This window comes from Morone saxatilis, unplaced genomic scaffold (assembly GCF_004916995.1).
Source record: "Morone saxatilis isolate NCDOM2014 unplaced genomic scaffold, NCSU_SB_2.0 Contig2, whole genome shotgun sequence".
NCBI lineage: Eukaryota > Metazoa > Chordata > Actinopteri > Moronidae > Morone > Morone saxatilis.
Genome location: NW_023339762.1, coordinates 15,655,901 through 15,677,987, shown reverse-complemented (window position 1 = coordinate 15,677,987; position 22,087 = coordinate 15,655,901). Strand labels below are relative to the sequence as shown.

Here is a 22,087-nt window from a genome sequence, read left to right as displayed (position 1 = left end):
TTAAACTCTTGTTTAGTTAGACAACATCTGCACATGAGTTGTCTGAGCACATCTGTCTTCACGCTCTGTTGAAGATGATGAAATTATTGTTTAGTCAGGTCTGACAGCCGGGGGGCTAAAATATGACGTTTCTGTGCCGTTATGTTTGTGTTGGAAGGTTACACAATAGATTACTCAGCGACACACAATGGATGTGTCACCTTCTGCTTTCTTAAGGCTCTGTACACCTCCATTCCAGTCTTTTGGCAGGAAACAAATCTCTAAAAAATGCTACAACATGTTTCAGTGTGTGGGTTTTTGACTTTAACACGCCCTTGATGACTTAATTTGGTTTTCTAGGCTAGAGGAAGGACAGTACCTGATTGCGCACAAGGCGGGGGAACCATTTGTGACCTTATTAAAAGCAGCTAATGGGAAGTATCTGAGTCGGGGTGCATACAACCTGCAGGAGTTCCACAGCTCGGTCCCACAGCCGCCGGCCTCCGGCCTCGTGCCCTGGATACCTGTTGATTCAGCTGTGGTTCTTCCCTTCCACCAGAAACACGGCCGTGTCCCATGCACCTTCCCACTAAAGGTGTGTTCTTGTTATATGTCATCATAGTTACTGCGTTGATAGATGGCACTATGAATAAGTATGACAACAGCGGCGGTCTTGGTTGTACAAATAATGTCAATGCCATAAAACGTTATTGCAACTATTAGGAAGTGTTTATTGGTTAATGTCTAGAAAGTCCACACCCTTCATTAGAAAGACACACACAAAGGGCTAAAGATAAATTAAATGCAGTCTCCCACGAAGTTGTGGTGAGTGCAAAGCCCTAGGTCCTTTTCTTATCAGACAGGCTGAACCAGCAAGTTACTGCATAGTTTGCATGCACAAGCCCAAAACTAACAACAGGGACAATGGAGAGCATAGCAATATCTGCAACAGCTCGGCAGGCTTATTGGTGTAGACCAGGGGCAGCAACCTGCAGCTCTGGAAAGCCACATCCGGCTCTTTAGCACCTCTCCAGTGGCTCCCTGTGGCTTTGACAAAAAAAAAAGGTAGGAAAAAGGATATGCAAATGAATAACAGGCCTAAAGTTATTTTTACAGTCTCCAATTGTAAAAATGTCTAGCCTTTACACACAGAATAATAAAAAATAAAAAATAAAAAAAAATAAAAAGGTTTTTGCTAAATGTCAGTAGTGGTGGCTATTGAGTATCTCTATCTATGCCAGCAATAGATTCTAAGATGTATTTGCTTTCACCACCAACACTGCTAGCTTACCAGTATATGAAGCAAGCAATGTGACGATAAATTAGCATCATAAGTCTCAAATATGTTTTGCGACTCCAGAAAAATTGTTTTGTTTTGTTTTGTTGTTTTTTTTTTTAGGCCAAATTTGGCTTTTAATAGAAAATGTTGCTAACCCCTGGTGTAGACCCTGAGACATTCATGGGATGCCTGTCTGAAATTCCACATAGCAAAGATATTTCAACTTGTGAAACCACAAAGGAAAACAATTTCAACCCGTCATTTGGATTGCCAACATTTGCCCCACTAATGTTTGTACTTCTGAGAATGACATTTTAAAAACATTGTTTGAGATAAATGTATGATGCTACTTGAATTATTTACTTTTTACCTTCCTTTTATTGTTGCAGACAACGAAAGATGGTTCATTGCAGTCCAACAACCTTGGAAGTGGGCAATCAAAGAACAATTTGAATGCAGGAGGTAACGCGAAGAGGAAAAAAAAGAAACGTGCAGCCAAGCGTAACAAGTATATTAAAAAGCTAATTCAGAAATCCATTTAATAGCTCATCTCAAATATCATGTCATTCCTATCATTTCATATCATAGATTAGGTGAGTCAGAAGAGGAACTGGATATGTACTGCTAAGGCAAGGAAAGGAAAGGAAAAGGAAGCACTGACAATGTCTTATGATTTCATACTGGAACTATGTTATGACCATAAATGTGAATATAGAGGCACTTTTACAGAATCTATACCTTTTTTATATTTTTATTTTCTTCAGAGACATTTTTGTTTGTATTTTGCAAATGATAAGGTTTTGTACTAACAGATCAACAATAAACTTTAAGTAAGTATGGTTTCTTGTCTGGACTTTATGAAGTCAAGTTCTGTGTTGGAAAACTTTTACAAAACTTTAAAACTTTGAGCTGCCTTGCTTGAGCTTCTAGTTGCTTCTTGTGGAATAGGGTGGAGTCATGAGTGCATGGAAAGGGGAGGGAATGTGAGTCAGGGGAGGTGAAAGGGGAAGCCCTTTTCTATGTCGGAAAAGTTCACTTCACACCCATTCTACCTAAACATCGCCTGGACAAATCTCTGCATCATCTCAAGTTTAGCAAATTAGGTAAGTTCTGTAGTCTTTATACATTTTAATGTGGAATAACTGAATCTGTATTTGAGAATAACTTCTACACTGTAGGGTTTAAGGCAGGCTTGAGTCATGTCAAGTGATTTTCACACTATTTCCATTCAGTTTGTGCAAACGTTTTGTTACTTTCTTTCCTTGAGTTTTGGTTAAATACAAATGACTTCCTGCTCTGCAGTGTGAGCTCTTTAACCTGTTTTTTCTTCTTTTCTTTTTTTTTTTTTTTTTCCTTTTGTACGTGTGAAATATTCAGTTGTCGAACCAGACTGGTGTACAGTAGCATTTTCCAGGGTGTGTCTCTTTGGGGTTGCTGTTAAGGATGTGTCATACTGAACAAGGATTTAAAAGGGTTACTGGATTGTCACTGGTCTATAACCTATAAGAAACTACTGCAAATGTTTTAAAACAGTGAAGCCAGAGAGGCAACTGTTGGTGAAAATGGATCAAGTCTCTTGCCGTGATTTGATTTTTACCAAAAGCCCCAGCTTAAATGAATTCAGTTTCTCTGCCTCTGTTTAGAATACATTTCTCTGTAGGCTCAAGTGATTATATCATGAGACACAACAAACATGACCTGTTGCATTGTTAAGCTCAGACTCAAGTCAGTAATAGGATAACTGAGATTTGATTACAAGACTGTTGACACTTTTCCAGGACAGTCAAAATGGCTTTGGTATCAGAGTTTCTGGGGCAGCTGTCTCTCAATGTTGGGGTAATATATTTTTTTTCTTCTTTCTCACAGATTACATTCTTTACACCAGATACACTATATACTGTTTATTTTAAGTTGCATCAGTTCTATGCCTAACTTGCTTTGAATCCTCAGTCCTGTGAACCCAAATATCCCACTGTGGTACCTGCGGCGGACTTCGACCCTGACAGAGATGCTGCCAGAATAGAAACTGCTATCAAAACCAAAGGCAAGATATACAGTACTGTACAAGTTACTCAAAAAAAAACATTGCTTGGTTCTGCAACTTCTCTCTACAGATGCGTGGCTGGTATTTGTGAGTCAGCATCCTGGCTTAAAATGTTTTGTCCATGCTGGGAATACCTCCAAGTCTGTACCTCAGTGCTGGCAGAGCTGCTGTTCTGGCCACTGACTGAGAGCTACTGGCAACAGTCTGACCACTAACTCTTCAGCAGTCCACCATTTTGTTATAATGAATAATAGGTTCTGTGTGGAGTGATGTTTCTTTACTAATGATTGTATAAGGAGGGGAAAATGCCTTGTGACCACGTCATGTGTTAAAGCAAGCCAAAGTTGCTGCCAGGCACTCTTATAATTATGTTTATTCTTCAAAATACACTTGAAGACTAATTAAAGTTAAATCCTTCAACATTAAATGTTAAAATTACTCCAGATCTGCCGTATGACATTTGTAGGCCTCCACCACTTTTAGCCCACACAGCTGAGTAAGAGTAAGATCATCTCTTTACTCAAATTCTTTCTGTAAGATTTGAATCTCATTGTTTACTTAGTAACTAGATCAACAAATTAATAAATTTTCTTTGGCACCAAAGGTGAAATGTTATAGGAGTTATCATAGATTATCACAGATAAATCAATGTCATGCATATATTTAAAGTACCAAAAGTAAAATGACTCATTATGCAGAATGATCAGTTATTATTACTGGAGCATAATTACTGATGCATTTATGTGTAAATCACTATATCCTGACAGGTTGCTTAATCTATTGTAATACATTATAAGCAATTTGTTAATTTTGTTTTTAATACTAATCTGAATCTACAAAGTAACTACAGCTGTCACACAAATGTAATGGAGTAAAAACAATATATAAGTAGAGAACTTGCCTCTGAAATGTAGAAATATAAAGTAGCAGAAAATAGAAATATAGAATATAATATTAAATATTGTACCTCAAAATTGTACATAAGACCAGGTCTTGATTAAATGTACTTTTCATGTCATGCATCACTTTTGGATGAATATCAAATTTTTATGTCTCCACGTCGGCGATAGCCATGGCCAGACGCATTATGTTTTTGGGTTGTCCCATTACTGTGAACATGATATCACAGGAATGCCTCAGTATAACTTTTTTAAGCTTGGCACAAATTAACTGATTAGAATTTGGTGGGCAAAGGTCACAGGTCACTGACCTTACAAAACACATTTTTGGCAATAATTTCTATGACCATATTTCACAATTGACTGAACAATGAATTGGTGACATATTTTACTCAAAGGTCAAAGGTCACTGTGGACTCAAAATGACCTTGACAAACACATTCCTGGTCATAACTTAAGAATCTGTAATTATAACAAAATATCACACAGATGGCATACAGCGATGAGGTGATGACATTTTTTAAAGGTCAAAGGTCAGCTTCACTGTGTCACCATAATTCCCTGGAAAAACACTTTTTTGTTCATTATTCAACACCATAACTCGGGAACAGAAGGGGAGATTGTGAGCACTATTTCCCAGTTGGTCGGACAATGAATTGGTGACACTTTTGACTCAAAGGTCCTTGTGACCTCAAAATAGGTTTCGAGCCATCATTTTAGAATTAATTTGTCAATTCCAGATTTAACACACATGTTGACTGGGACAACAGTGTCCATTTTGTCTAACTTGATGTGTGTATCCTATGTGTCTTTTTCATTTTAACATTAGGAGTGGATGAACAAACCATCATTGATGTCCTAACAAAGCGGACCTACGCACAAAGGAGAGAGATTGCTTTTGCATATGAACGGAGGGCAAAGAAGGTACGGTGCGCCTTGACAGAAAAATCCCAAATTTGTCACAGCTCTGATTATGTGGTGGCTCTAACAGTAAGAGACACTTTCAGTACATTCAGGTAACACTGTTGTGTTTTTTTAGGACATGATCACAGCCCTGAAGGGAGCGCTGTCTGGCTCTCTGGAAGCAGTGATACTTGGACTGATGAAGAGCACGTCCCAGTACGATGCCTCAGAGATCAGAGGATCTATCAAGGTAAAGGACATGGATCGTATCAGTTGTACTCCGCATCAGTGGATTCCAATGAAGTCTTACACTGCCCTCTACTGGAAAAATGACTGAACTTGCTTTTTGCTACTGCCTGATCTAAATTCAAAGATCCATGTATTAGATTAGATTAGATTCAACTTTATTGTCATTGTAAATACAGGTACAAACAACGAAATGCAGTTAACATCAACCAGAAGTGCAATTTACAAATGTACAGAAATATGTAAAGAAAAAGTAATAATAACATTATAGATATATGAATGAATATGCTGGCAAGATATTTACATTATGAACAGTATTAACAGAATAAATATATAAATAAGATATTTACAGTATGAGTTCAGTGGGAGTTCAGGGGGTATTAAAAAAGTAATAAAGTATTTTTTCTCTTTCAGGGCTTAGGAACAGATGAAGAAACGCTGATTGAGATTTTGTGCTCACGCAGCAATGAAGAGCTGGTAGACATCAAGAAGGTCTACAAGGAGCGTAAGTCTAAAATATCCCATACATTGACATTAAAGGCTGAAAATACTTAGTAATGTATAATGCCTCACCCCACCGTTGTTTGTGCTGTCTGCTTTCCATGCACTGTGAGGGTATTGTGCAATCTAGGCACTCTGTCCATCAAAAGCCTTTTGTCCCGTCTTAAACGTTCTTGAACCAGAAATTCAACAGCAATGTGGTTACTCTGGTTGTGTAGAAAGAGCTAAATGTCTAAACTGAAAATATTATTTCCCACAGTGTTCAAGACGGACCTGCAGAAAGACGTTAAAGGTGACACTTCTGGCAACTTTGCTAAGCTGCTCTTGGCTCTGGTGGAGGTAAGATTTGTTAGTGCCCGTATTTATGATTCATGTCACTATACATACAGCTGAAACTGACCTGAGTCGTGTCTTATGTCTGTGCAGACCAAAAGAGCTGAACCATCTGCTATTGTAGACTATGAAAAGATTGATGAAGATGCCAGAGTAAGTTGTCCGGTTTATTCATTGGTGTTCACCTCTTTTTAAGATTACCATTTGTTTGGTATTTCAAAAAGAAGCTGCTTAAATATCAACAATTAATTTACTTCACAAGTTCATGACTATAATAGTAAGTCTAATTTTAACCAATGTCATACGTACGCCATTTCACTTCACTGAAAGTCACTAAAAAAATCCACAGTTTAATGTCTAAACAAGTTTAAAAATCCTGGATAATTTTGTAAAACTGAGTGCAACTGAATTGTCATTACAGACTTGGATAGTAACACTTAATTTGGGTTTCATATTTAAAAGGAGTTACACCGCTTTTATGTCACGAAGGGTCATGTATGGACGTGTTCATTAGTATTTTGTTCATTCAACTCAGGCTCTCTATGACGCTGGAGTAAAAATAAAAGGAACTGATGTTGCGACGTGGATTTCCATTATGAGTGAGAGAAGTGTACCCCACCTGCAAAAAGGTAAGACAGACAGACAGACAACCCCTAGTTTTGGTATCACTGTTACAAAAGTATTTTTTATAAAAAATTTATAAAATGTACCCATTAACAGTCAGTTAATCACTTTTCTCTGCTTGCTAGTGTTTCAGAGGTACAAGAGTTACAGCCCCTACGACATGCAGGAGAGCATTGTGAAGGAAGTTAAAGGAGACTTGCAGAAGTCCTTTCTGGTGCTAGGTACACATGTATTTGATCAGTAATTCATATTAATAATGTAATTTACTACTTGACCCTATTTATTCAGTATCTAAGGTAAATAATTCACCCTGTAGGCCAATTTTTGTTTAATTCATTTAATTTCGTTTAATAAATCACAAAATTACAAAAGAAAATGATCTGTTAAATCCAAGTCGTATTGTGGATATTCATTCTGTTCCTCTTTTTCCAGCTCAGTGCTTTGAAAACAAACAGCTGTTCTTCGCCAAAAGACTGAATGAAGCCATGAAGGTAGTTACAGTGCTGCTCTCCTTCTTCATGTTGAAATGTGGCTATTTTGAGGGCCAGACTGTTGTTTTGGGGTTTTTTTTTTGTTTTTTTAGGGAACAGATGTAAGAAGTACATCGGCTTGTGAAAGTGCAATTTTGCTGCAGGAGCACAGAATCCTAAGTTGGCAAAAGTCATCTTACAATGGTGTTGCATCAGCTGCTTTAGTTAAGTTTAGAGCATGTACAACTGAAGTAAGTGCTGACTTATGCTTGTCTGCTCAGAGTAAAGGAGCGAAAGAGAAGATAGTGACCAGAATTATTGTGTCACGCTGCGAGGTGGACCTGAAGAAGATCGGTTCTGAATACAAGACCAACTTTGGACAGTCTCTGCAAAAGACTATTCTGGTAAGTGAAGCGTACAGCCTGCCCCTGGCGTATTATTGATTTACACTAAGCCTTGTTCTGTCATGCAGCCCCTCTAACCTGCTTTGGTTCTGCAGGAACACACCAAGGGAGACTACCAGAAGGTGCTGCTCAGCCTGTGTGGACCGGAAGAATAAAAATGAATCATCAGTATTTTAAAAGGGCCTCACTTTCCACCACTGGAAAGTTGCAATGGAAAAGTGGGCTTATGATAATCACACGCCCATCATTTTCTGCACACACATTTGAATATAACATTCACCTGAAGAATCTCTTTTACTTTTATTATAGCAAACGGCAATAAATTTGCTTTGTTGTAGTTTTGTTCCTTACTTTCCTTGCATCACACACTGTTTGTTCTTACTTGAGGTTTGCTTAGATACCCATTAGAGGGCGCTATAGTAGCATTAAAAGCAAGTGCGGAAAGCTCCAGCTGTTCTGTGTCTCAGGGCCTCCTAATATCTGATACCTGCTGAAAAAAGTCAGAGATGTTAGATTTTTAGATATAATTAAACATTTGATCACAAATGCCAAATTTAACATTCAATTATCATCTTTTTTCCTAAATATTAAGAGTTGTAAATTAAGTAAACATAAATAAAAGCAGCTATACAGACATTTTATTTGCACAAGGGGTGAAAACTAGAGCTAGAACTATTTGCAGCTTGGGAATTTCAGTAGCCTTAAAATGATTGTATTCGAATTCGAAACTTCAGCTACGCTGTTTGAAAATTTGAAGATTAAAAACCTTATGAAAACGCAGGAAAGCATGATCTATACAGCATCTTTTCACGCAAAGAATTATGAGAAATCTTCCTCATTTTCCACTATGAGGTTCCATCAAGATGATTTAATCATTAGTGTGTTTTTCTGTGTTTGTTTGGTGCTAATATTTTAATTAAAAATGTTAATTTTACCTCTGGCAAATATGATTTGCATACCACTAAACAAGCGTCTATACAGTGTGTTCCTGCTGTTTAGTTTGTGGTCTCTCAGGATGAAATAACCACCACAGTGTTGTCAAGGCATTTCTACTGAAGTATAAGAAAAAATGGCCCCAAAAGGCAAGATCAGTACTGCTGAACACAGCGATGAGGAAAAGAGCATAGACTTAATAATCTAATGAAAACAAAGTGTACTGTGGCTCAAATATGGTAGAAGATCATTTATTATTGTGAGAGAAATTGCCGGATAAAATAATGCTCATGTCTAATATTTTCACTGGTTGAGTAGCTGAGGGGAGAAATGGCTTCAAATTTTAACAAGGCATTGGATTTATGATCATTTTGTAATAATATTGATGAGAACATTAGCCCTTTGTGATGGTTTATGTTTATAGGCAATAAAAAAATAAAATATAGTGTAAAGTAAGGTAAAACAGTATTTTGCAAAGCAGGGAGTGAGATTTATGCTTGAATATGGTGACAGATTAATCTCTGCATCATAAAGAGGAAAGTACCACCATATTTTTCCCTTTTTTATATGGATGTACAACATGCTGTTCTGTTCAAGGCCAGCCCATAGGGACCTCCAGCAAACCCAAGGGGAACTCTCTTCTCAATTGAAACGATGCAATTTACTGTCCCAAACGCTGGCACTTCATCATTCAGAGGACTTTAACCCCATGAATGTCAAACACAGAGCATGCTGGGAAGGAGATGGAATACCTTGCATTACCATAACAACTAGAACCAAATGACAAGCACTCTGAAGCCTAAAAGGTGAAGAATAATACCATATAATCACCTAATAACATTTGAATTTGGGAAGAGATTTTTGATCACTTAATGTTTTTAATGATCTAAGAGAGCAGTAAGGGGCTAGTGGCCATTCCCAGCTGTCAGGTTGCTGCATCATGTTGGTTTCAGCCTTAAAGGTCAGACACATCCTGTTCCTTTTTCTAATACTTGTCCTAGTTAGATCGAACATGTGGAGAGCCCCCCTCCCTTCTTCACCTCAGAGACAAAGCCCAGGCAGTGCTGCAGGCAACCAGCACCATTAAAGTTTCACAGTACAGATGTATAGCTGCTGCCGGCCCGCCAGACATACCAACTGCACGTTGGGAAGGTATTAGTTTGTGCTTTTTATTAATTCATTGCATTGAACAGAACTTGCAACTTAGAAAACCGACAGCTTCTTAACGTTTCTTGTCATCTTTCTCTCCTTGACACAGCTGAACCCCGGCTCAGAATTTTTGTGCAGAGCACCAAAGGGTGTTTAATTATAGAGTAGCAGGCCACCAAGGTTTGCTTTTAATTGTGTGCATCTGCGTGTGTGTGTGTTTGCCTGCAGCTCTATAGGTCGCAGGCATGCTCTAAATGAGAACTCCTACAGGCTGAGCTGGAGGAGCTGCTCCCTCAACACAGCTACTGAGCTGAAAGAGCCAGAGTTTGATTAATATTTTCTTAATTATCATTATTTAATTCAGCAAAACCCCAGCTTCTTCAGTGAAAGCATGGCCTTTGTCTCTATGATGCTGAATATCCTGGCTCGTTAAGGGCATGGAGAGATCCTGTATATGGTAAATAAGAGGTTGTGTCTTATGTTGCTGCTGCCCCAGGGAGAGTTGGCACCACACTGAAGGACATCTCCTTCTAAAGAATAACGCTCCGCTGATGTTTCTCTGCTCAGACCGCAGAGCCGGATGATCCTCCGCCTCTGGCATCGTCAGGCCCGCTTCCTTTTATGAGGCTCAAACTGAGACAACAGCACAGGCAGAAGAGTGCTGTGCACTCGTCATGCCATCAGGCTGCCTCCTTTGTACAGTAGACTGGTAATTGAAACAACATAAGAGAGCCGAATAAGGCCTGTCTCCTCCTGGGTTCTGGCTGCAGTCAGTCCATCTGCAGACAAAAAAAGACATATCAAGAAGTTTATAAAAGAGCTTTGTGTACATGCAACACAATTTATGTCTTTGAAGAGTTCAGCTCCTGTCATCATGAGAAGCCAAAAAGATTCTCAAAAAGGTTATACTTGGTGCACACTATGAATCTGCTGCTTCAGTTCTGCCTGTCTGATACCGTATTTACACATAAGGTGCAGGTTGCATTAAAAAAAAAAGATGATGCCCTGTTATTAATTGTACATTATATCAATCATTTCTGATACTAGTCACAATCCAGTTTGCTACAAAGCGTGCCTGGAGATATAACAAGACTTTTCTATAGTTTATCAGATCAGCAGTATTTGATGCTCAGGGCTGGACTGGATGCTGACTTTTCTCTTTGCTTGAAGCTTCCTTTCTATTGCCATGTGCTGAATGAATGAGAATACCCTGTGGCTGGCTAAGGTACACGCTTTCTATCTATATCCACTATCTCTGCTTCTTCAGTTGGCCCATAGAGACGGCCCTCATCCCCTGTGTCTATTCTGCCACTCGCTGATCTGCCCACCGCGCAAAAGGGAATTTTCTGATCACATTTGCAAAGATTGTTGTGATCCAGTCGGTTTGATCGAGTGTCTGACATATATTGTGGAAGCACAGGGTTCTATAACATACAGGATGCATGTATGCAAACTGTGTGTGCACAGTTTAATCTTTTGATGGGGGCTGTGTGGCCTCCAGCCAGATGCACTAATGATAATTTTCTGTGAAGTGGTTGTAATGGTCTGGCCCCAGCGTCTGCAGCTCCACTGTTGTTTGCACATTCCACTGGAATCAGTTTGGGGTGTGTATTTTGCAGCGATGGTGATAATATAGCAAGGACTGCAAGGATAAGGACGGCCTTTATCAGGGTGGCATATTAATGTTTATTTACACCATGGCTAATAAGATGTGTGCTCTGCAGCAAGGTGAGACAGAATGATGGTGGGTAATTAAACTGCTTTGCTTTAGATTCATCCATTATCCATACTCAAGTCTGCATACATAATGTAATAATGTAAAATAAGGCTTGTTGCAGCAGTGGATGAGGTGACCATTCTGAGGTGTTTTTAATCCTCGGAGCATGGTGTAAATCAATACGGTGTGTCACTGCAGACAAAATGTATAGAGATCGGTGTGATAAATTTGTGAATTGTCAAAATATGTGTTCAGAAGCGAGTGAGATACGACCCTTTACATAAGGCAGTTTTGCGAGAACACAAACACACTGACAAGACTCATTTGTGTTTCAGCGTTGGGCTTTCAACCTCTAACCTGTTGGAGGTTCGGGATTGACTGAGTGGGTCTGTAATCCATATTGTCATGGTGCTTAATCCCATCTACTGAAGGCAGGCCCTGTCACCAGAGTCCTTGTCTGGCTGGCCACTGGACCCTATGTTGCACACATACACGCACACACAGAAACACACAGAAACACACAGAAACACAGCCTCACCTTCATGCAAGAGATTGAAATCAGCTAGGCAGACACTCAAGCATGAACCAAATGTCAGCGACAAGCCACAGGGAGAGAAGAGGAGCCCATGTTAATTATTACAGAGAGAAATCATACTATTTCACCTGCAAGATATGCTATCTAGGATATCGGTGGATCATGAAGTCATTTTCTTTTTTTCCCTCCTGGGATAAACCAAGAGGAGACACAATTTCAATGAGTAGATCTTTAAAAGCAGTGATTAACTTTGTGATGGATGTTTTTTTTTTCCCCCACAAGCTTTTGCTTATCACTTTATGGAACTGCGTTGTGTGTACTTCTCTAAAGTGTATTATATGGCTATATATTATAGCCATATTATAAAAAAAAAAGGTGAGTAAATCCATCGGAAGATCAGCAAGTTAGAGAAAACTGCAGAGTTCTTTTGTTCATCAAAATGTCACAGAATTACAGATATTGTTTGAAGCCAGACTGTGAAGCTTTCCCTCCTCTGACAGGAGAAATGCAAAGTTTTGGAAAGGTGTCTACAAATTTCTTCCCTCTGCAACGCTACCCTCTCATTTGATTTTTAACATGCAGGAAGGAAAAAAAACAGCTTTCTTCTTCTTCTGACAACACGTTTCCCATGTGACACTTAACCTTTGGAGATTTCCCATTCTCTCTGATCATTCACTGTTTGGTTCATGTTAATTAACCTTGGGGCACAGCAGAGAGTTGCAGGCTTTGAAGCAGAGGAGAAAGAAAAAAGCAAGAAAGAAGTAAAAGGAAAAATCATTTTATTGTTTTCTGTTTCTTTATGGCGATTAATTTCCCTATCCGTGTGAGAGTCTTGGTGGTGCCAGTGAGTATAGTGAGTGGCGTGGGTGTTGGAAAGGATGGAGCATGGTTTGTGCTGGGGTTTGTGTCCCTGTCACCGTTCGTCCCTCTCCCTGTGAGGAAGTTGGCCAGAGCAGCCTGACCTCCCTCAGGTGGCCATGGATATGGAAATCAGTTCAAAAATAGAACACAAGATGGTTTTCATAGCCTTCAGCTCTCCCAAAGAAAAAAAAGGATTTTTTTGTCTATTTCTTTTCATTTCTTTTTGGCTTCTGGCAGAAATGGTCTTTTCTGTACTTGCTTGAAATACACAAAGCACAGTTTCTTGGTGAAAAGTGCCACTGGTGGCAAGTGGAGCAATATTGCCTGAGCCCAAAGAATATGCTGTGCATGTGAAATTATTTTGTTAACCATTTCACCACTTGTGTCTTGTCTCTTCTGGTTAGCAGGGCACTGTGGCTCAAAGTAAAGAGCATGATCCTAGAGTGTACGGCAGAATCTAACCTCTGGCCTTTATCTCTCCTGTCAGCAACTAAAAATACACTATCCACCACAGTCAGGTGACATACAGTACATTTACTCTGGTATCTTGAACTCCAAAAGGCTTCTCTCTTTTTTTTTTACTCTCTCCAAAGCACCTTTTCTTAAAGAGGCAATGGGTTGAAATCCACCACTCCAACAACAGTGGAAATATTCATGAGGAAATCGCTGGAGAAGACGAGCCGCAGTGGCAGCACAACCAGAGGCTTTATTCTCCAGGTTCTCGGGGCAAATCTGTTCCTGTGCTTCTATCTGACGCTTGTCTAAAGCACGTAAAGACAAAGACAGGAAGTATGATTAACCATGGAGGAGTGTACTGCTCCCTCCAGGATAAGTCTTGAGGTGGGACTGATCAAAGCTATGCCCAGAGACAGAGGGAGACTGAACCAGCACTTTTTCAATGGCTATTTCTGCCTTAAGACATGGGAGGAGGGTTGTTCTATACATATTTCCCTTTCAACGCCTTTGCCGGAAAGTTGTTAATATTTTGTTACAGAACAATAGGTTCAACAATACTGTTAACCCTTTCATTGTTAAACTGTAAACTATAACTGTCAGCGTTATAGTCTTCTGAAAGGCTCATAAACTAGATGTTGGCAAGAAATCTTATATGATTAGAACTCTATAATCTTGATGTACTTAGTGTATCAGTGTCTGAGAGCAGTGCTTAGAAACAGAAATCCTATGAAGGAATTCTTCACTGGCTTATGCATTTTAGATGTTTGCACATTTCCTTGTAAATAATATGAACCCTGACTAGATTTCCATCACACTAAATGTCTGCAGTCTGTCCAGGTATTTATATTTTGTGTCTCTTTATTATTGTGTCTTGTATTTCAGTAGTGCAGTCTTACAGATTTTATGATTCCAACATCTTGGGTGCTAGTTACCCCTACTTTAAAACACAGACTAAGAAACGCAGCATACACCAACTTTACTGGCTGCACGTCCTTTCAAGTGCACCCAGTGTCTTTTAGTCGGGGAGAAAAAGAGATGCAGGTATATTCATCCGGCCTCGGGGTTTACGACTGGAAGTACAAGGCGCTGGCTGATAATTGAGACGGACAGAGTGTGATGAAGGGCCTTCATTATAGATATGTTTAAAGGAGAGCAGACCTCTGTGAGACTGGTTATATCAAAAGGGCGGCTTTGATATCTGGGCCTCAAACACTTATAGGTGTTGTAATGACAGCCGCCTGCTGGTTTGGATTTCATTGTTTTTTTTCTGTTGGAAGTTTCTCCACTATCATCATCAATATTTGATTTTTCTTTATGCAGTCCCCGTATGCCTATATACACCCTCATCCATGTGCACACTTAGTCCTGTCGGTTTATTTTCTTATGTATGTATTTATATGTTGTGTATCTTTTTATAGTATATTTGTAACCATTTATTTTCTCATTAACATGCAGATCAGGGAAGGGAGGCAAAAATATTTTTATTTATCTGATTATTTTTTGTTAATTTACAAACTGAAGCTTCATATTCCTCCAGCAAATCTTTAGAGCAGAACTCACACACTGTTTATTAATGTATTGTTAACATTTTGGCAATAGCCAGACAACCGTCAATATGCTTATTCATAAAAGAACAAATTTGAATTTCTGCCTCGGCCTGTAAGCCTCTAAACTAGGAGACTAAATATATACTTACATTTTATTTCAAAGAGAAAAAAATCCTCTCTGGCAAAAAAGACTGGCTATGAAGAACTTTACTCAAGGATAGGAAGCACATCATTAAAACGGGGGAGAAATATTAAAAAGGGGGGATATGAAAGCGTGAAGATCTACTCGCCTTTGGCTACTCTGACTCGCTTCAAAAACATCTTGAGATCTTTCCCTCCCTCAGACCTGCACTCTCCCTTGTTATTTGACTTTATTTGCTGGCTTCACACTGATTTGAGCTGTGGAGTTTTCCACTAAATAATCAATCACATAGACCATCATAGTAAAAAGGCAAAAGATTCCTATAAGGAGACTCTTTTACTGCATGCAGCATAAACACAAGAGTGAAGGGCACATGTGCTGAGGTCCCTTCATGTCTGCTTGACACCTCAGATTTCATCAAAGTCTGCTTGTCCTCAAACGCATCCCAGAACGTGGCCTGCTTGGCCTAATTATTATACACAGAAATATGAATGCTGAGGGGAGACGCCTTTATAAAAGTGTAGGTATGAAGTAATTACCTGTTTTTTGTTGCCCTTTATCTGTCTCTTGTCTCTCATCATCTGTGACATGGACGGGTGCAGCGCTGTCAGCTCGGACCAAAAGATGAGCCATGAGTAAGGGACATTAACACATTACTCCCACTCCCTCATGGATAATGGAACAAGGTTTTCATTTGAATGATAAACAAAATGACTTGGAGACACTGGGAAGATCACTGGCACCTGCCCCTCCCTGCTTACATGCAAAGCTGAGTATTATGCAAAACAAGGGGCGAGGATTTTTGGTGTCCTGTGAACTCATCTGTGTATCTCCCAGGCATGTTGGACAATTATGAGTCAGTAGAAGTAACTCCACCTTGCTAATGTTATGCAGTGTTGTGTTCACTTTCCTTTTATCAGAGCGCGTCTACTTTCATCTGCAAAGTTCTTCACCAAATCCTGTGTTCTTCAGATTAGCATACACTTGTAACTGAAGGCCTTAATCAGAAACAACAAAGCACAACGGCCTCGCTGTGTCCAGGGTGATAAATAATTCTGGACCTTATCAAAACAATCAAATCAAAAAAAGAAAAAAATGAAATATTGATGTGCCAAAGTACACAAAGTAAATATACATTCATTTGTATGGGAAAGAATATTCGGCGGCACATAGCTGCAGTGCTGTTTATTTTCATTTATGAAGACTTTCAATTCAAAACAAACTGAAGTTATTTTAGTTTATTTTGTTGCCAATAAACAGCTGGGGGGAATGTTGTTCTGCAGTGACGCTCCGACTAAAAAAGGTATTTCAAGTCTCCTGAAATCTACAGCGGTGCAGCTCACATAACACCGCCATGTTTGAAGAGTGACTCCTCAGAACTGAGTCTAAAAAGGGAGCATTGAATATATATTGGTTAACATCCTTTAACGGCAGCTACAATTAATGTGTGAAGCTGTGCTTGAATCCCACTTTGTGCCATGCACCTGCCAATCACGGTGTTTGTAGAGCTAGATCACAGTGTTGTTTTCCTACTGTATTCAGCTATGTACTTACTTCCACTCGTGTAAAAAGATTGTATTTACTGGTCTTTTGAAGATGAGAAGATGAGACAGAGCTGCGCATGCTGTGCAAAGACTCGCAAATTGCAAAAAGGAAAAGAAGAGGTAAAAAGGGAATGGTTGGAAAAAGCAAACTGTGTCTTCAGTACTGTGTGCATGTTTGTGTGCGCACTGAAAGTCAGGCAAAGTATTCCCACCCTTCAGTTGCACAGATTTGGTGAGTGTGTGCCCACTGTAGCTTCATCATCATGTGGAGAGAACACTGACACCTTCTAGATTTGACAAATAGTGTCCTCGTAATGATTCTGAACGTCACCTGAAACTGAAAGGTGAAACTCATTTTCTGAAAAAAAAAAGATATTAGTCTTCTCCAGAATCTACTATTTGGGAGAGTCTTGCACTTCTAAGATCCTACACAAAGTGCTCTGTTTAATTGAGCATCTATTTTCTCTGCATGTCTGAAGATGCCTTTGGTGTGCGGTTTGTTCTACAGGGAGTCTCAGCGGTTCAGGCTTCACAGATCTCCAGTGGTTACAGCAGTGTATCCAGAGAGGTGCCAATCCAGACGTCTCACCACCTTTCTGAGACAGAGCCCACAAGGCATAGGCAGGCACAAGTCCCTGGTTAGGACATGCTGCTGTCTTTTATCAATGTTGACCAGCCAGACTCCTCGTGGCTCTGGCGCAGCTGCATCTGGGAGCTTCTCTAATCCCTCTTCTTTGTCATCTCAGGTCAGTAGATGCACTACATTTCCACCTTGAGAATTATGACAAAGGAAATACTCTGAAGGTATGTAAAGAGGAAATACTCTGAACCTGTGGATTTTTTTTCTTTTGATGAGTTCAAACTTTGTTTTCTCCGAAGATGCAACAGAAACTGCGTTCATTTACCCGGAACCATCAAAGAGGACAAATTAAAGTTCAGTTTGTCAAAATCATCCTGACTTGATATAATCTTAGTAGACATAATTTAAATTATTTCCAGGCAACAGCAGGGCGGTGAGGATTATAAAGATAAAACATAGGCTTTAATGTATAGGCCACTTCGCTAATTAGATGGATTAAAATGTGCTCTGCGAAGGGAATTAATTTACAAGTGAATGACAGTTAACATGCAAACATGTATAACAGATGACACAAATCCCTGAGGGTATTCCATGGTTAGTTTGGTACAATTTAGAAATTACACAACTCGTTTACTAAATAACAGCCTCATTTTCCCCTGAACTGCATTCTGTAGTGCCTCGCTGTCAGATGTGTTGAAAATAGGTTAGTCTATTCCAATGAACGAGGCCTCCTGGTAGTACCACTCACTGCAGTAATAGATAGCCATTTATAATTCATGAGGTGGCTAGTCCCCCAAGTTAATTTTGCCCAAGGCACTGTTTACTTCTGCTTTGTACTTTGTTTAAAGTCAGTTGTTGACAACTCTTGTACATGTCAAACTATCACCGCTAATAATTGCTTAAGGAGATAGAACTTTTGCAAATGTTGGTTCCACCAGAGGTATATTCGCCTCACCCTATGCAGAACTTCTTCAGATGAATTTTTGATTCATCTCCTTCTCGCTCTTGACAAAAAGTCCTCTGTAATTCAAAGCAATAGCTGTAAGAGAAATTATAAAAAAGAATAATGTAGTATGCACTCCATAACATCCTAGTTTTCATGTGAAATAGGAAACGTCTCTCTTCCTCCTTCTCCTCTCCACACCACCCCCTCTCTCTTTCTTTCTTTATCTCTGACTTTCTTCTTTTTTTTGCATATTGACCAAAGAGGGACTGCGCTGGTAGACGATGACTGTCACACACTACAGATTGACAGAATCTATTATAGGAGAGTTAGGGCCTTGGGCTCTACCTCTGTGGGTCAACCCTGTTCCTCTCTCTGTGCAGATAGCGACATTCTCTCAATACAAGCAGTCACTTGATTAGTGCCAATTATCCAGGCTGTCACTTTCCCTGGTGAGGGTGGCCCAGGATGCGCCCCGTCCCCCACACTTCCCGTCTAGAGCGGACGTGCACTAAAAGTCTGCACTCATAGCTGTAGGCTGTGGGAATGATTTCGAATGCGGAGATGGGGGGAAATAAAAGAAATGCGGGAAGCAAGTTCTGAGTTTGACAGTGTGATAGCATTGACTTCCGAGACAGTTACAAGGGGAGTGTCATTTCTCTCACAAAGACGTCTCCCCAGGGCTGCACTATCTTCCATCACTCAGTCAGTCACCAGCTTAATATTCAGCTGTACACGGTCTACAGGACCCAACTGGGTTCACTAAGGTATACAAAATTCACTTGTAAGTCTGTTGGTTTTAGTCTAAACCAGAGGTACTAACTTTAATATGAATGTGTTCAAATGTAGCACAAGCATTAACAATAACAGTAATTTGTTCTAGAGCATAATTCATGTGGCTGAGAATACATTTTGGCAATATTTGGAATCCTGAAGGAGGAAGGCCGTAAATCTGTGGAGCTAATAAAATCCAATCCAATCCAAACATGTGTTAACAGCAGACGCCAAACCTGAACAAACACCCCAAACAAAGACAGGGCAAAGTTAAGTAATGTAGCCTGAAGAAATGGAAATAAATGCAGTCATTACAATCAAATAACAAATTTAACCAAGATTTTGTATGGGCTACTAAGCAAATCTTAATTTTTGTGTGTTATAACTGTGCCCTCTGTGCTTTAAACTCTCTTTATTTAAATACCAAAAGTCAGATTTAAATCATTATCCCACCTGCACACAGGTTTTAGCCTCAGTCTCTCTGCAGTCACCAGTTCTTGGCTGCACTGCTGCACTGCACTATTTTTCCTGGTTCCAAAAACACAATCACAGTGTTTTCGAGCCACTCTTTAAACAGCGCTGTGTATTTACTGATGTATTTCTTACTGCTTTTATGTTGTTACTGTGTCTCTTGTAACTTCTCAGTATTCAGCAGCAGAGAAGTGAGACGCAGAGCTCCTCTAAACAGCAGAGGTTATCCTCAGTATGGATGTCTGCAGGGGAGTAAACACCATTGGAGCGCGAGTGAATATTTTGTGTGAGAGGATATTAATTATTCATGCCCGCTTCATTGTGTATGATGATGTGTCAGGATGTTTGCCAATAAACAACAATATTCCTTGTAGGATTGATCCAATATGAAAAGTTGTTGAGCTAGTTCCTCTCCGTATGAAGAAGTCTGACGAATGCAGTATGTGGGAGAGCTGGCACTAGTACTTATTTATGGAAATATCAATATTGTATCATAATACCGTATCCTCTCCTCTTAGTATAAACAATACAATCAAAAGGGTACTTTAAATCTGGACTGTGAGAATGGCAATAATATGAGGATTAAGGAAAATGTGAAACCACTGTATACAAAGCTGTGTAATCAAATTGATTTCAAGCGCGGAGGCAAACTGGGTCAGTGTGGTGCTGGGATTGTCTGGATTGGCAGAAAAGTACTCACAAAAGAAAACACAAAAATACCCTGCACCTTGTTTTGAAGTGTTTATTCTGCTCAAATGGAGGCGCTAACTAAGTGTGACACGCCCCAGTGATCCGGCTCGTCATTGGCTCATAGCGCTAGAGTCATAAGCCTGGTGTGTCTGCGGGGGGATTTCTGCTCTCTTTCATGGTAGCTGTGCCCCCGCCACTGTCTCCCTGTGACGCCCCAGGGAATACATCACCACACGGGCAGGACAGCAGGCCGGCATGGGCGTTATAATTGCCATCTCCTCCTAGTACACATTGTGCACTGTGGAGCACGGTGATTAAATCAAAAAACTCCTCTGCATCCCAGCTCTTTACCTTGCAGGCAAAACAGCAGGCTCCTCTGGGATGGGGTCATCATGGCCCCCTCTGTGTTCTGTGATCTCTGCAAATAGGGAGGGGGGGATACAGACTGCTCACTATTAGGCCTATGCACCACCGTTGGAAAAAAACAACCAAACCATGAAGAACTTAATGGGTGTTAAATTTAAGATTCGTCTAAAGATTTCCATATCCACAATATTCACATGCAGTGTTGAAATGTTGGATAAATATTTGAATTAGTGAAAACTAAGAGCTGAGGCTGAAAAATAAATGGCAATTTCACACTTTGGAATAACACAGCTCTTTTAATTAGTATTAACATTTCTATTAGACACTTCCCTGTTTCATTCCTGATTAAACACAGTTAGTCTGAACACATCCTCGATCATTAGCATCCTGATTTAAACGTGTCTGTGATCATTAAAATACAGATAACTCACCTGAAGCCATAAAGAAAATTAGACCTCGGTTTTATACAGAGTTATCGTCCTTGGACAACCTGCACACACACGAAACAGACCATTATCACTTGGGTTAATGGCTTTGTTAATTTGAAGACATTAACAACTGCTCGGCTGTCCCCAATGAATGTGTCATACAAGGCAGGCCTTGTATTGTTAAATGGGTTGCTAAGTAGATTGATTCCTTAGCCGCAAAGCGCAGCAGTGATGTAGGCAAGCAGGTTAATTAAACATTTACACACAAACACCCAACAATCTATTGTACTCTTCTAATTTATGGCATCAATATGCACTTTCATCAGGATTTTTCTGAGAGAGGCATATGTTTGCTCGCTCCATCCTAATTGGCACCATGCCGGTTTTACTGCGCTGCTGTTTTTGAGAGGTGACTGGGACTATTGAGCTCGCTGCACTCACCCATAATAGGGACATAGCAGTCCCTCCACTGTGCAGGGAGACACTCAGATAAAGATTCAAGCACCTGCACCCACACCTCCACCTCCGCTCCCTTTCATCTCCGGCACCAAACACAGGCAGAGGAAGCATAAACACTGATTCCTAATCAGCTCTTTCTCTCTCTCCACTGCCTCCACCACTCAGCTCTCTTTAGCGCACACACGAATGCAAGTGTACACATTTGTACACAGAAGTGCACACCCGTAGTCCACCACAGAGACTTCTTCACAAGGCTCAGATGAACAAATGTAGAAGTGAGCGCCACACCTCTTCCAAAAGAATTTTCTTTTTCCTTCTTATTCTGAAAACTCTTGGGGTCATGAGGACGGGAAAAAGTTCTTGCTTTTTTGTTATTTTCGAAGAATTTCTACGTTTGTGAGTGCAAAGTGGGATTTGGGCCAGAGGCGTCGTTGGTTTCCATCTTTCATGTATCCTCTGCTGACAGAAACCGAGCTGACAGGAAGGCAACAAGGGAACAATCAATCACCTTTCTTTTCAACTAGCTTTTTGGCCCACATATGTGTTGGTTAATTTGTTAACACTGGGGTTAAAAAAAGCTTCTTTTTTTTTTTACTTGTCTTTCGTGGTTGTCTAAGTGATGGAGCAAAACACTCCTGCACTGCAGCAACAGTGAGCTATGATGAATTCCAATCATCACTCTGTATGCCAGGCCTCATTAGCTACGGATGTGTTTGCTTACAGCTTCGCCTAAATACCTCAAGTACTGGATGCATGTTGTTTTTCTCTCCCCTTTTAAGTTCTCTCCCTCACTTATTCACACACACACAC

The 22,087-nt window shown here is 40.0% G+C and overlaps 2 protein-coding genes across 2 annotated transcripts in view; both read left to right on the top strand.

Annotated features, from left to right (window-relative positions):
- The window catches only part of ice2 (interactor of little elongator complex ELL subunit 2), a 10,308-nt gene extending 8,208 nt beyond the window's left edge, over positions 1-2,100 (top strand). The window contains exons 14-15 of the mRNA XM_035665771.1: positions 340-574; positions 1,648-2,100. Of these exons, the coding sequence (XP_035521664.1) occupies positions 340-574; positions 1,648-1,800 (388 nt within the window). The 3' untranslated portion in view covers positions 1,801-2,100. The remainder of the gene's footprint in view (positions 1-339; positions 575-1,647) is intronic.
- A 125-nt stretch (positions 2,101-2,225) lies between these two features.
- LOC118330962 (annexin A2-like) lies at positions 2,226-8,024 on the top strand. The gene is made up of 13 exons (XM_035665716.1): positions 2,226-2,361; positions 3,037-3,094; positions 3,209-3,302; positions 5,031-5,125; positions 5,241-5,354; positions 5,765-5,855; positions 6,111-6,190; positions 6,278-6,337; positions 6,720-6,813; positions 6,934-7,029; positions 7,241-7,299; positions 7,560-7,682; positions 7,778-8,024. Exons 2-13 carry the CDS (start codon positions 3,047-3,049, stop codon positions 7,835-7,837), a joined length of 1,014 nt encoding a protein of 337 aa, XP_035521609.1. The 5' UTR covers positions 2,226-2,361; positions 3,037-3,046; the 3' UTR covers positions 7,838-8,024.
- Positions 8,025-22,087: the final 14,063 nt, after the last annotated feature.

Bases quoted from the DNA above. Each gene is read 5' to 3' on its own strand.
- LOC118330962 (XM_035665716.1), top strand. From the start codon at position 3,047: ATGGCTTTGGTATCAGAGTTTCTGGGGCAGCTGTCTCTCAATGTTGGG. The intron at 5,126-5,240 runs GTACGGTGCGCC...GTGTTTTTTTAG, and splicing joins ATGAACGGAGGGCAAAGAAG to GACATGATCACAGCCCTGAA. The intron at 7,030-7,240 runs GTACACATGTAT...CTCTTTTTCCAG, and splicing joins GAAGTCCTTTCTGGTGCTAG to CTCAGTGCTTTGAAAACAAA.